Source organism: Semicossyphus pulcher, unplaced genomic scaffold (genome assembly GCF_022749685.1).
Source record: "Semicossyphus pulcher isolate SPU_LCO1_2020_fin unplaced genomic scaffold, fSemPul1.0.p SCAF_22, whole genome shotgun sequence".
Taxonomy (NCBI): Eukaryota; Metazoa; Chordata; class Actinopteri; order Labriformes; family Labridae; genus Semicossyphus; species Semicossyphus pulcher.
Genome location: NW_027211696.1, coordinates 3,789,155 through 3,803,256, shown reverse-complemented (window position 1 = coordinate 3,803,256; position 14,102 = coordinate 3,789,155). Strand labels below are relative to the sequence as shown.

Below are 14,102 nucleotides of genomic sequence, written 5' to 3'. Positions count from 1 at the left end.
GTCCACAGTTGGCTCCCTTTGTTACGGTTGTAACTCTTGACTTTTCTCCCTCGCTTTCCTTGTTAGACTGTTTGCCTTCATCTGAGCGTCCAATTTGTTTCTTTTTCTTTGGATTTTCACTTATTTTTGAAGTTGTAGCTGTAGTCATCGATCTTTTCTTTGTTTGTTCAGCCATAGTAGATTACTGTTTACTCGCAACACATGCAGAGACAGGAAAAGCAGCCGCTTAGCTCTGCCTACCCTCTCTGGCAGACCAACCACTGCTGGCAGATTTTTTTCCGCAAAAGTTGCCACACACACCTGGTCCATAATACTGCAAATGCAAAGGCTTTCATCAGTGGGCCATGGGCTCAATCAATGTGTTACCTCATTCAGCGATACATAGTGAATTAAATTACATTTACTTAAATGACCTTCGACCTTTAAAGATAAGGTTTCATTCCACTGATTTCTTTTGTAGGAAGACTTTTGGGTGAAGATATTTTAACTAATTCCATAGATTCAATACAGCACAGAAACAACCAATAAAAGGGATGGCACACAATAAAAGTCATCAGTTAGATCCCAGCCTACTGTTGGCAAGCAGATGGCACAAATGCCACCCTGCTGAAACACTCTATCACTTCTCCTCAGGAAGTATTGTGCTCGTCTGCAGATACAATGTGCATATAAAGACGCAAAAATCTGACTTGTTGGAAGGAGGCAGCACGTTCTGATAGATGTGCTCATTGTGACACCCAGTTTCTATTCAGTTTGAGGTGTGAGTGTCATTTCTTAGACATTTGGGAGGAAAATCTGTCCTAATTTGCATGTTTGTGTGAGCGAAAGCGTGACAGCAGGGATTAAAATGTGACTGTAAGTGAATCATCTAATCCCTGGTTTAGGAACAGCTGGCTGTACAGAGAGCGGAGACTCAACTTGTGCCTGCTCCTGGAGGCAGCGGGGAGGAAGGTGGGGAGACAGATATGTTAAGAGAAAGAGGTAAGAGAGACAGGAAAGAGGAGAGAATACAAAGAGGAAGTGACACAGGGAAAAAGAGAGGGGAGGAAAGATAGATACAAAGAGGGGGGAGAAAGAAAAAAGGGACCACGCTCAGGGGAAAAAGTAACAGAGAGTGGAAAACAAACAGAGTGGAGACTAACAAAGGAGAAAAAGAAGAGACGACACAAAATAGAAAGAGACAGAGGCTGAGGGGAAGAGAAAAGGAGAGTCTAGGGCTCCATGCTGAACAGAGAGCAGGTTATTGGGAGAAATTAGGTTGAAGCAGGATTGTGGAACACGTTTCCATGTGCTGGAATAAGGTCGGCCCTCATTTATCAAGCGCTGTTTGGAGTGTGCACGCTCTCATTTCCGTACCAAATCTGTTTCTTCTATGTGTTCCTCAGTGCATGTGTTTCAAAGCAACATAAACAAAAAGGAATCACTTAAAATTGACCAGAAAAAGTGGAAATATTGCTGATGCCGATACATTTTAAGGATGCAAACAATGACTGACCTTTCCTTGCATGTTGATTTGCGATAGTATTTTTGAGGTACGGCAGAAACTTCTTAGCTGAGACTCTTAATCAGTGGCTCACGAGAGGATTTGCTTAATCTGTGCCAGCAGCAACTCAGCTCCATTAAAGAGGCCAACAAGAGTTTCACTTCAGTGTCAGTTATGAATTTGGCAGCCCTAATTTATTATGGTAAAAGGTTTTGCAGTAGGGATGCACTAGGGATCATTTTTCTGACGATATTTTCCGCCGATAAGACAACACTTTAATTCTGCCTAAATGCTCGATGATTCCCTAAAAAAGCTTGACATAATGCTACGACATTAACTCGGCGCGAGTGTGCACGCACACTGCCTGCGCAAAGTTATCAACAATATACAAATAAAGACTAAAAAGTCACAGAAACCCGAGCCAATGAATGAAAACAACTTTCACAACTCTTAACCAGCTAACAGTTAGCTCACATTCTCGTCATTTTACCGGACTTAACATCAAACATGCCAAAAATACACTCGCGGCCAAAGCTGACGCTAACAGAGTGTCAGTGCAAAACTAACTTACATATTCATGGACGCACACACAATAAAAAGAGTCCGTCTGCGATCACTGATGTCTCCGTAGTAGGTGCAGTAAAAAAGTCCAGGAATGTCTCCCTCACTGCCGTGTTTCAGTGGGATGCTGCGTTCAGGTGCGCTCAGACACGTGATTTGTACAATGTCTCTTCCGTCAAGCATCAAGAAGGGTGCAAGATGTCTGCGGTATGATGTTTTTGGCCACTACAATAAGAGTAGGCATGATATCAATTCCACTACAGGGGAGACTTCATGTCCTCTGCAATTAGGTGGGAAGAAATGTGCCTAATATATCGGTATCGAAACCGGCAATTGGCAAAAGGGGTTGGAAAATATCGGCATATCGGATATTGGCAAAAAATCCAATATCGTGCATCCCTACTTTGCAGGGCAGAGTAAGTTAATCCATGCAATATTGCAGGGGACTGAGCATGAGTGGGTGAGGGATGATTTAAGGACAGAAAGGAATGGGAAGGAAAAGGAGGAGGTAAAAAATGTCAGCCAGAGATTAAAGACAAACACACTGATGGAGCCAATTAGAACATCCCCTTAATTTAATTTAGGAGGCATAAGTTTCAGAGCTTCCACTCGGGGAAAAAGCCCCCAAACCTTCTTTGAAGTTCTTTCCTTTGTGGGCGGTAATGTGGCATGGCACACCGCCAAGGCCCACAGTCACAGGGACTGAATAAAGCTCACCCAGAGTCCCCAGATAGAGAGGATAAGGGAGAAAGGATGCAACGTTACACACAAACAAATAGCCTATGCAAACACAACAAGAGATTTTATCTATCAGAGTCAATCTTCAATTTGTGAGCAATCTTAACGTAATGTGCCTCAGGCCGTCTATTTGGAGCACATTTTACAATGCATGAGCGTTCGTGTTTGACTATCAACGTCACTTCTTGCGTGCACTTCAGAATTAATGTCCCACAGAGCACTATGTTCTTAAATTAGAAATTACTTTTTAGGGAACAAATGTGTCCTCATTATAGTTGTCTTAGAAGGCTTGTATTCGCCCTAAGAGGAGTTTGGAGGAGTGGGTTTTTTTTTGCAGTATGCTGAAGGTGAGTCGGAGGTGTGTGGGTTTAGAATGCTAAATGCAACCTGTCTTTTTCATTGCAACATCTTTATCATACATCAAGAGAGAGGTCATTCAGCATGACAAAAAAACTCAGTCAGTTAATCGATATCGCATGTAAAATGTTTTTCATCCGTGACCTTTACCGCTATGGAAAAACGTCTTCAAAGAAACATGGCACATTCAACAACATAGGAAGGTATTTTATTACTCTCTTAATGTATATGATGACTTGAAGAACACAAATCTGTAGCTTAGAAACTGTAATGATTGTTTTACACATTTGAGATGGTATAAATCTTCGTAACTGCCTTTAGAAGCTGAACGCTGTAGAAAGAAACGCATACATAAGCGTGTATTTATGGATTGTCCTTGAATGTAGTTCATGGAGCCCACACGAAAGCCATGCAATAGCTGCCATGTCTCACTATAATGGTACATACAAAGAAACCGACGTCTCTCTAGTGTACGCCGAGGAATGCTGGCAACTGGCGTGGCTATAGAAAGCATGCACATGCAGAAATACACACATGCATGTTTGTGCATGTGTGTTCATCTCTTCATGTGTTTGACTCTATTTTTAAAGCAGCATTGCCCTGCTCTCAACATTAACCCCACTGCAAGATTGAGCCTCATCCACACAACCAAATACAGTACAAATCACACAATCATGAGTGCCACTTGAAATTCAGCTGTAAGTGTGTCATTATATTCACTTGATAGGAAGTTGAGCATCAGCGCTGGACTAAAAGGAGCTGGGCCTAATTGTCAGTGACAGTTTGATGGAGGAGTAGCTTATCTCTGCCACCCACTCAGTCTCTCATGGTCTTCCTCCCTCTCCTGTCTAATGCTCTTTATTTCACTGGACCTTCAGGGAACATGACCATGGGCACAAAAGCGGGCTTGAAGTTGACTCCTCAGAAGATAGGCAATCAGCGTCCTTTTTTCCCCCCTCATCCGCTCTGCTGTGACTTGGTAAGAAATGAAAAGAGCTACTGAGAGACAAACTATGAGATCACCAGTGTGGATGTGATGCACATGCACAGGCAATCATGCATTTCAAAAGCGACACACAAGAAGAAACTGACATGCACAGGCGGTCACAACCGCATTTATTACTATTCTGCCAGTTTCTGCAAGCAATTTCAGAGCAGCTTTGTTGTTGCTTTCGGGTTCTCTTGATCGTGCTATTAAAGACGTCCATTGGCAGTTTGGTCGGCGTTGCTTTGGATTATTTCAGGGCTCAGCATGCAGAGCCAGCACAGCACCAGAAACCACTGTAATTACAAGATCTGGTCGGCCCTTTGAATAGCAATGAAAACCAAAACCTTGATCTGGTCGAAGACAAGAAGGGGAGGCGGGGCTCCTGGGGTTAAAATAGAACTGTCCACATGGAGTTGATTTGAGGTTTTCTATATGGGGAGCCGTGGAGTGGGCCTGCTCAAGTAATAAAGTCACTTCAAGCCAGTAGAGAGAACACCATCGCGTGCAGCGCCGTTGTGGAAAACAGCCCTCTCTTCCCCACAACATTAAACAATCACTACTGTAAAGTCAAACATAAAGAGCCCGGGTTGAACTACGCTGTGCTTCACTTTCCTTTTGAAATGCAAACCAAAGGAACGGCTGAGATGCAGCCTAGAGATCTCAAATCACAGCAAAAAGCGTTCCACAAATCAGCTCAATCATTGTACCATTAAATAAAGTAACACAGGCGAGAGAGAATTAATGAGTTTCTTTGTAATTGTTTCTGAAATGCACACAATAGATTTCCCCAGAGCACCAGGTTCCTGTAGTGCTGCTGCTTGTATTAGTGTAATGTAACTTAAACAGTGCAGCAAAAACTTTCTCAAAGCAAAGACACAGACTTCTAGGCTAACAGACTCATTGGTCCAGGGGGAACAAGCCTGAGGCTGACTGACAAGTTACTAGCACTTTGCCCTGCCACATTAAAAAGCTTCGGCAGCTGAGCCCTGCTACAGGTCTGCACGAGGGCTGGGTTTAAAAACATAGATTTTTCCGATTCGAAACGACTCTCATTTGAATGACCCAATATCGATTAATAAATCCCGAGATCGATCTTTAAGAATATGTGTAAAAACGTGTCCGATCACTCGCGTTTCTGAGCTCTCCTGAACGCAGCACAACTCAGCGCATCCCCCCGAAACACGGCAGTGAGGGAGACATGCTTGGACTTGTTTACTGCACCTATAACGGAAACATCAGTGATCACCGACGGACTCTTTCTATCGTGTCTGCGTCCATGAATACGTTTATGTTACACTCTGTAAGCGTCGGCTTTGGCTGTGAGTGTATTTTTGGCATGTTGTTATACAATATGCCTTTCCCCATAACCCTTAGTCTCGTGTGGTTTTGTTCTTCGCGCTGTGGGATCTCGTGGCCAAATCTTGCGCAAAAGATTGAACCCCAGTTTGTTTAATCCAAAACCATGAGCCAGATGTACAGACTGAAAATCTGAAACTGGAAAAAAGTTAATACGCTGTCTGATTCATAAAATTGTTAATATTGTGTTAAAGCACATGATGTTAGGGTCAATTCTTAATGTAAACATTAAAAATGTTGTACTATAATAATGCACCAGGTTAGAGATGCATTGATATTGTAACTGAAATACCCTTAACCAGTCAGATCGAATCGGATCGGATCAGGACCTTGTGAATTGGAATTGAATCAAGAAATCCTTATCGATACCCGGCCCTACTCTGCACTGTGCTCTGATCTGTATTTCACGCTGTTTTTTCAGCGTGAAATGACCTTTTATCTGTTTAAGTCCTCCAGAAGAGAAGCATCTTCTAATTGAGCAGAGCTGAGAGGTTTGATGTGTCTGCATGATCATTCAGTTCCTCAACATGTTTAAGTCTCCTTACCTGGATACCTGCAAACAGTCCCTGTGAAGATGATAAAGAAATAGAGCCTACATTGGACCGTGTAGACGTCTATCTGAAGTCTAACCAGGTCGTAGTCAAAGACTGTTTTTGTGAAACTGGCCCCAGGTCAGCCAGAAGCAGCATCACAGGAACAGACAGGAAATTACCATTTTGGTCGAAGACAAGGCCAGACACACGTGCGGTGTTTCCTACTTCTTATAAAATGTTATATTTCACCAGGAAGCGTTCTACATTTTTGTAAGTCATGAATTTACTCAAATCCATCTGGTGTTGTCATCGACTAAACATCAAGCAGAAGTGTTGCAGCTGCCAAACATCAGTCCCACACAGTTTTGCTGCAGTAGCAGCCGAAAAACTCCCTTGTTGAAATGGCCTCTAAGGATATTGTAAAGTCTGACAATCTCCTCAGAAAGTTGCATTTCCCTGGAGAACTTTTGCACTTAGCAAAGCTGCGATGACAGATAGGATGGGAGTAGATTGAAGGACTGGCTGGTTTCCACAGTATCTCCCTTTTCCTGAGAAGCTGAGGATGTGCTGCATATTACATGCTGAACTGTCCCTTGTGCTCTCTGTCACTCATTCCACAATGATTTATCCTACTGTGCAGTCATCTCCCATTTGGCACACCTTAAAAAAGTGTCCTCGCCCTGGATAGAGGCCCTGTGATGGAGCGCTACAGACAGAAAGGTCCCACAGCTTCATGGAAGTGGGACAGGCGTGCTAAAAGTATCCTAATGATCCAGCATGACAAGTCAATGAAGAGAAATACAAGTTGGCACGCATTCAGTGCGCCCTGAAGTCATGCCACAGCTTAAAAATACCTTACAGGTAGATTATCTAAAAGAGGAACTTCTCTTTAAATCATTACGCTGATAAATTCAAGAAAAAGTAGTCCCAAACTTTCTGCTGACACTCTTTGGATGATTCTCTTCCTTTTCATTATAATGTGTTTTCCTGTCTTGACCCTGCCTGGTTGATTACTTATATCAGCCACTGTGTCCTTTCAGTCCGGATAGCCTCCTATCCGGATTGGAAGACAGAGGGGACAGAATATGATACTGCTGAAATGTGCACACGAAGCAAAGAAAGAGTTAATGAGGGGTGATGGTGGTGGTGGTGCCAGGCAGGCTGCATGAGAGTTTGCATTATGAGGCCTAGCAGGGAGAGAGGGTGGTGAAAGTTGGTGGAGGAGGGTAGCGTCTACCAGGATTTTTTTCTCTCTTCCACTCAGCGGAGTGGACTCACGACCAGATGTTATTCTCATTTGAAAATGATTACGCAAAATGGCAATAAGAAGCAGAATGGCAGGGTGTGGTTTTCCCATGAGGCACAGGCTGCACACTGGTGTTACACTTCTCACAGCACCTTTCCCCCCTTCTGAAGGGATTAAATGTTGCGCAGATGATGTCAGTGTCTACCAGATTAAACACCTTTATCAGCAGCCAATCTGCTCACCCAAGTCTTACTGTATGACAGCTGCTAAAGCAAGTACAGTTCTGCCTACGAAGTAACAGTCCCCAAAGGAGCTCCGTCGTTCTGTACTAGAGCAGAAAACAGCCATCAGGGGTAAAATGATATGATGAGCGGAAAACATATTGCAGATAACATTGTAGCTGTAATGTAGCACTTCCCTAAAATGCTGAAATCGCAAATTGGCACTGTGCGGTGATATATCTGGCCAGATAACAGCAAAACTAAAAAACTGCATGCCTCAGAGCTGTGCTTAAGTTTGTGGTGCAGTTAATTACGGTGACAGTGTACAGCAGTTACAGAGAGAGACGGACACATTCTGCGCTCAAGCTTGACTAAAAGCCAAGTGATGCAGCGCGGTGGCTCTGGAGTGTGATGGGACCAGGGAGCAGCGGCACAGAGATCAGGACACGGTTCTGTGAGTAGATGCTTGTTTTTGTGGACCGAGTCCCAAATGTAAAGCAGTTACGAACACAACTGGGCACACACGATGGAAGAACCCACTCATACCTTCAACAAGCAATTATCCACCTGCTCTCAGCAGCTGAGAGCGATTTCATCCTCGCTGAGAGGTCTTATTTAAAAGTCAGACAGTCACAGGGGACGAGTGTTTGTGGACGGGGACCCATCTGTCCATCTGTCTGTCCAAATCCCTTTGGTCATCGTAAACCTCTCTAACACCAAACCAACAACCGTGGACAATCTGTGTCCGCCTTTGGGGATGACTACTTATCACACTCAGGTGTACGATCCCAGTCACTCCAACTTACTGTTGTTACACATTCACACACTATACACTATGACTTCTGGCTGAGCTTGTTGGTAAGTTAGTAACTTCAAACTGGAAGTAAAACCATTAGTTACTTACAAAATCATCTGAAACTTATGGATTTTTGGAATTTGGTGGGAAAAGAAACAAGACAGAGGATATCACTTTGGGTTCTTGGTCTTATGGGCATTTTTTAAGATCTTACAGACATAACAATTGTGCAGTAATAAGCGATCTAATTAATAATGAAAATAAGCAAACCATTGAATTCAACTTTTCTCAACTGTAAAGATGCCAAGACATGACCGGTAAGTTTGGAATCCATTGGCTATCGTCTGACATGGATTCCGCCTCTAAGAGCGCCGGCCAAGAGCTTCCGGTGTAGCCAGCGGTTATCAGATAAGTGATAAGGATTTCCAGGCCAAGACTTCCCATTCATGCGTTTGTCATTGTTTACAATCTCACTAGCATTTCAAGTTGTGAGATGTCTGTTTATAGAAATTTATATAAAATTGAACATGCAACACAACTGCTGGTACAGGCTCCTGACAGGCCTTCCTGCGTGCACAGTCAAACCTCTGCAGATGATCCAGAACGGCACGTCACTCCACTGCTCATATCCCTCCACTGGCTCCCAGCTGCCGCTCACGTCAAATTCAAAACCCTGTTGCTCGCTTACAAAACAGCAACAAAAACGGCTCCAGCCCACCTCCAGGGGGCTATAGCACAAAACCTAGATAACGGATTAAGCCAGGATTTTCCGGTTATCCTGGCTGAATTTAGCCGTGACTCGGTTGCACAAAAGCAGGGCCACGTAAGTTACCATGGAGATTTATTCTGTGCAGCTAGCCTGCTCCAGACCAGGCTAACAGCCAGGCTTGATTAATCTTGCTGCCTTATTTGTTCAGTCAGCTGTTTTACACTTATTCCTTGTCTTTGCGAGTGGCACGAACTTATCGGTTGGGGATGCTGAGAGTCTGAATAAAGGCACGATTTGATGCATAATCAATGTGTATTTGGCATTAAAATCAATGGCACACATCTTTATCACCTTCCCTGGCCACAGAAGAATTTGCTACTTAAAGAATAAAGTCATTTATACACCTCATTTGTACATTGTGATCAACAATCAAGGCACTTAGTAGCCTGCAAAATGTTGTTGTACTTGATCTTTACTTGCTGCCAGATCCTCCTCTGTCCAGTCATGTTTGTTCTGTCTGAACATTTTATTTATATATTCTTGCATTGTGAATAAGTGTTTGTAATTATTCTTAATGGTAATTTTCCTGAGTAACATTAACTTCCTCTGCTCACTTTTAAGCCAAAGTGTACAACTGTTCATTTGTGAAAATGACAAATAACTCCTCTAAGTGGAGCAGTGGTTAGTAAGTGTATATTTTTGGCTGACTGCCGGGGTCAGCCCTACACACGGGTCTGTACGTGACTGACTGAGTAACTGACTGACTGATTGAGTGATGGTACTTTCAGAGCTGTAGAGAGAGAGAGTTGCGGCATCCCAATGGCAGATCATGGAGTATACTTGACCTCCACTGACGCGACTCTCTGTCTATAGGGCTCTGGATACTTTGTCCGGGGAGTAGGCGGGGCTGCTCCTCCACTGTCCTCACCTACGTCCGCAGCGCGCACCTGCTTTCAAACACGTTGTCATCGGCCTCATAAGTTCAGTTGGCCCGCTATTGTCTGCCAGGCTTTATCTCTTTTTTTAATTACTGCGGCTGTATTGCCATCTTTACATACAATGTGTTTCACCTCCTCATATGTTTCCATAATAAGCTGTTGCTCACTTTGAGAAAAGTATGCGTCGCGTCTTCTTCATTTCTGCATCAGTAAATCTGTGATCGACCTCGTGGTCTATTTGAGAAAGCCGTGAACGCGCACTTATCCGAATGACTTGCACCTGGCTTGACACGATCACTCCTCTTCATCCTGGCTTGGCGTACGTGCAAAGGATTAAGCCAGGACGCACTGATTGGACTTGGTCGTGCCTCGCTTTTCCAGTCATCCTGGATTTCTGAATTCTGCTTTTGTGCAACAGCCTCCAGGTCTGACTCTCCGTCCCGCCCTCTACACTCTGCCAATGAAAGGCGCCTGCTACTCCCATCACAACAGGGCTCTAAGTCGCTAACTAGACTCTTGTCCTCTGTGGTCCCCCGCTGGTGGAATGAGTTACCAAACTCCACTTGGTCTGCAGAGTCCCTTTCACCTTTAAGAAGAAGCTAAAGAGCCAGCTCTTTCATCAACACCTCTGCGTTAAACGATATTGATGCTATTGATGAGGATGACAATGAGGATGTATTGACCTTGTTGATGTTGTTGACAATGATTCTTTACGCCCCGTGCACTGTCTGTCAGCACCAGTGTCCGGTCGCACTTGAAGCTGTTTGTTGGCACTTACTGACTTTGTTCCTCATGTCTTGATCGTTGCTTGTGTTGTATTAAATCTCAGATGTCCGATGACCGCCGTCCGGTTTCAGGATTGCATTACGGCTGATGCGTTCCGCCTGTTTTGCTTTTTACATTGAATTTTTCCCTGCTTACAGCAAATGCCCAAAGGAACGCTAGTGAACAATACAAATGGGACTACAAATAGAAAACCTGAACATTTCTGACACCCTAAATCTTGTGCATCACCTGCAGATTGTGTATTCCTTTGCAGAATCAGTTTATAGAGATTAAAAACAGGCTAAATTTTGTTGAAAAGTGAGATTAATCCGTCATCATTTTTCTATCTTTTACCCAAAAAAGAAATCTATAAACTCGAGCCTGCATTGATCAGTATTTCAGATATGAACACCAAATCGGTTGTTTTCCAGTAACGTGACAGGCTCTGTGCTCATCAGGCTCACTGACGATACAGATTCAGCTCTCTGCAGCTCATTGTTTTGGTTTTTAGGTTCATAAGAAAACTGCAGGCAGCTGCTCCCCAGCACAGGAGCTCACGCAAGCAAGTTGTACAGCATGAAATGATGAAGAGCTGCAGTAAACACGTGGCTGATGAGCCAAATACCTCACAAGTAATAATCGCAGATCCTCAATAGCAGCAAACCGTAGGAGTAAAACAGCAGTTACTGATGCACTTGGACTGGAGAAAATGAATCCCAGTGATGCTCTCATTGTTTTGTTTCTGCTGAATGTGTAAGAAGCCAAGTGTTTGCTCACACACTCAAACATAGCTTGATAAGGGATAATATAGCATCAAAGCAGCTTAAAGGATTGTGCGACCAAACACCAGCTCATTTGCATCCAACCACGAGCTTGTACTGGGATTCGTCTTCACAACTTGTTTTCCTTCACATTTGCACGCCGTCCTTGACTAACTTGTCGAGCTAAGATTCACGTCTGCAGCTACAATAAAAGTATCTAGAGACGGAGAGGACGAATTGTTGTATCCTGGCAGCACACATCAACAGGGAGTCAGCGAAGTCCAGCAACACAAACACCTCAGCAACGTCCTTGATAATAAGACTCATCCTCAAGCTTCAGGCTCAGCAAACAGAGAAACGATACAGCCGAGGAGAGACGCTGTTTGAACCAGCAGCAACACAATATGCTTTGAGATGTGAGATTTGTTTTGATGCACATCATTTTGTCTCCACTTTTAATACCACACAACAAACAAATGAGAAATGTATGCTGGTATTGGAGCTATTTAAGAAGACACTTAATTAGGATGTTGTCCCAAGAGTTATTAATTAGCAGATACCTGTTTCTAAGCAGGTGCGCTGCTCATTAGACTTTAAAATCATTATGTAATAGGTTTGATTTACTCAGATGGTGTTCTGTGTTCTGAGGTGTTTCTAATTAGCCTGAATATCATACAAGAGGGTCCTTTACTACAAAATTTAAATATTAAACTACTTAATTCACAGCTTACACTCTTAATTTGTTCTTATCTAATATTTTTTATTATCATAAATCGTGTTTTTTTTCATTGGTTCAACAACATCTGCTGCTCCATCACATTTCAATTTCAACAACCACTATTTAAACCCATCAATTGTTTTAACTTGGTGTCACGTGACATGTTGGAGCCGTCTGCTACAGGCATGACAGGTAAAAGAGGCATAGTCAGTTTGTCAGTGAGCCCTTTTTGCCATTTATCAGTGCAGGATATGTCAACATGCTGTGGGGACGGTCGGTAGGCTATTCTGCCAAGACAAATACTCATAGGCCGACATTTATTAATCGCATGATATTACAAGGGTTCCTGCTCTTATTTCATTTCCTATCACATTCAACCTGCAACGCCAATTTTCCACTGTGTAAAGGACTGCTGAGAGATGTAAAAAGTCCGAGCACCGTTAGCCTCAGACCACCAAAAGTAGATAAAACTGTCTGCTCGAAGAGGATATAGACAAGCACACCACCATTTCCAGTCATGGTAGCAAGTGGCAAAACTTCCCTGTCCCCCGTGTCCGTAAGTGTGAGCTTAATAACTGGCAAAACTTGTCATTACAACCTCCCGTGTAAAAAAGGTAGAAAACTTACCACCCCGGTGTCCAGCTGCTCGGTGCTCACAGAAGGAGCCGCTCCGGTCAGAGGTAGAAACCACAATATCTGCACCAACAGCAGCATCTCCGGAGAAATATTCCTCATCCACTTGTGAAGAGCCACAAAAATCATCATGCCCTATGACAGGCTGCTCCTGCAGGGCTCAGACACCGACCCCGACAGCCGCATCCACGGGATAAATCACACGCCGACACTCCGGTACAATGTTTCCGCATAAGTCTACCTCACTGTTGAGCGCAAACACATAAAACACATTAAAACAAGTGGAAGGACGTTTGAGGGTTAACAAGTTTGTTTTCAACAAAACGGCACTACTAATAATCAGCTACGTAGGCATTATCAGGTGGAAAAGATGTGTATTCGTGTCCGATATCAAGTCCAACTGAGGTGATATCCCCGCAACAAGCAGCGCGAGCTCTCCCCCTGTCCATGCAGTCTCGCGCTCTGGAGAATGAAAGCAGCTGCGTGTGGTTTTGTCCGCGAGCAGCAGCAGCAGCATCAGAGACCCCGCTCGTTGACGTACACACAGAGGGTGCGTGAGTATTTTGCCTTAAGGATTGTGGGGAAAGGAGGAAGGAGGGGAGAGAGGAGGGGAGTTCAACGCCTTTTTAGCCCACTTGGATACTACTATAATCATGACGCGAGTACTGCGTAATTTCTGAGTCTCATGGGTTTTTGGCCAAAAAACGCACAGCACAATTAGTCAGTGTTGCTCCACTATCTTAAAATGAGGAATACGTCGGTGTTAAGTGGGTTTGACATGCCCTCAGGCGAATCCAGTTTTGAATTAGGAGCCTAATTTTTCTTTTATCTTTATTCAAACACATAGCATAACACAGGAGTAAAGACTGCACATGGAATGTCAAGAGGGATTTAAAGACTGTTGCAGTCTGCTAATCTTGTGTTGCTGTTCAAACAAACATGATTAGTCTAAACCACCTCTACTTCTCAAGCTTTCAAAAGATGGCTGCATGGCCAGATTAAAGCCTTTGGGTGCCCTGGGGCAAAACAGGGATGTAAGCCCCCAATCCACCCCCCAGACCACCACACCTACCACTTTATATTGAGCATGTATCATGTGGTCATTGAGCAAATTTATTCTTAATATCTTAAACATGTGAGCAAAATATAAACTTAATATGTACTGTTTGATCATGAGTTTTGTCACTATTTGGACTAGAGCCCGACCGATTTATCAGCCAATATTCGCACTTTGCAGATATATCGGTATTGGCGTATATGTCCTCCAATATGCTCCAATATTAATTAATTACATTTTTT

At 43.5% G+C, this 14,102-nt stretch overlaps 1 protein-coding gene across 1 annotated transcript in view; it reads right to left on the bottom strand.

Annotated features, from left to right (window-relative positions):
• The window catches only part of LOC138602007 (matrix metalloproteinase-17-like), a 90,846-nt gene extending 77,885 nt beyond the window's left edge, over nt 1-12,961 (bottom strand). Inside the window, exon 1 of the mRNA XM_069673368.1 lies at nt 12,798-12,961. Within this exon, the coding sequence (XP_069529469.1) occupies nt 12,798-12,935 (138 nt within the window). The 5' untranslated portion in view covers nt 12,936-12,961. The remainder of the gene's footprint in view (nt 1-12,797) is intronic.
• Nucleotides 12,962-14,102: the final 1,141 nt, after the last annotated feature.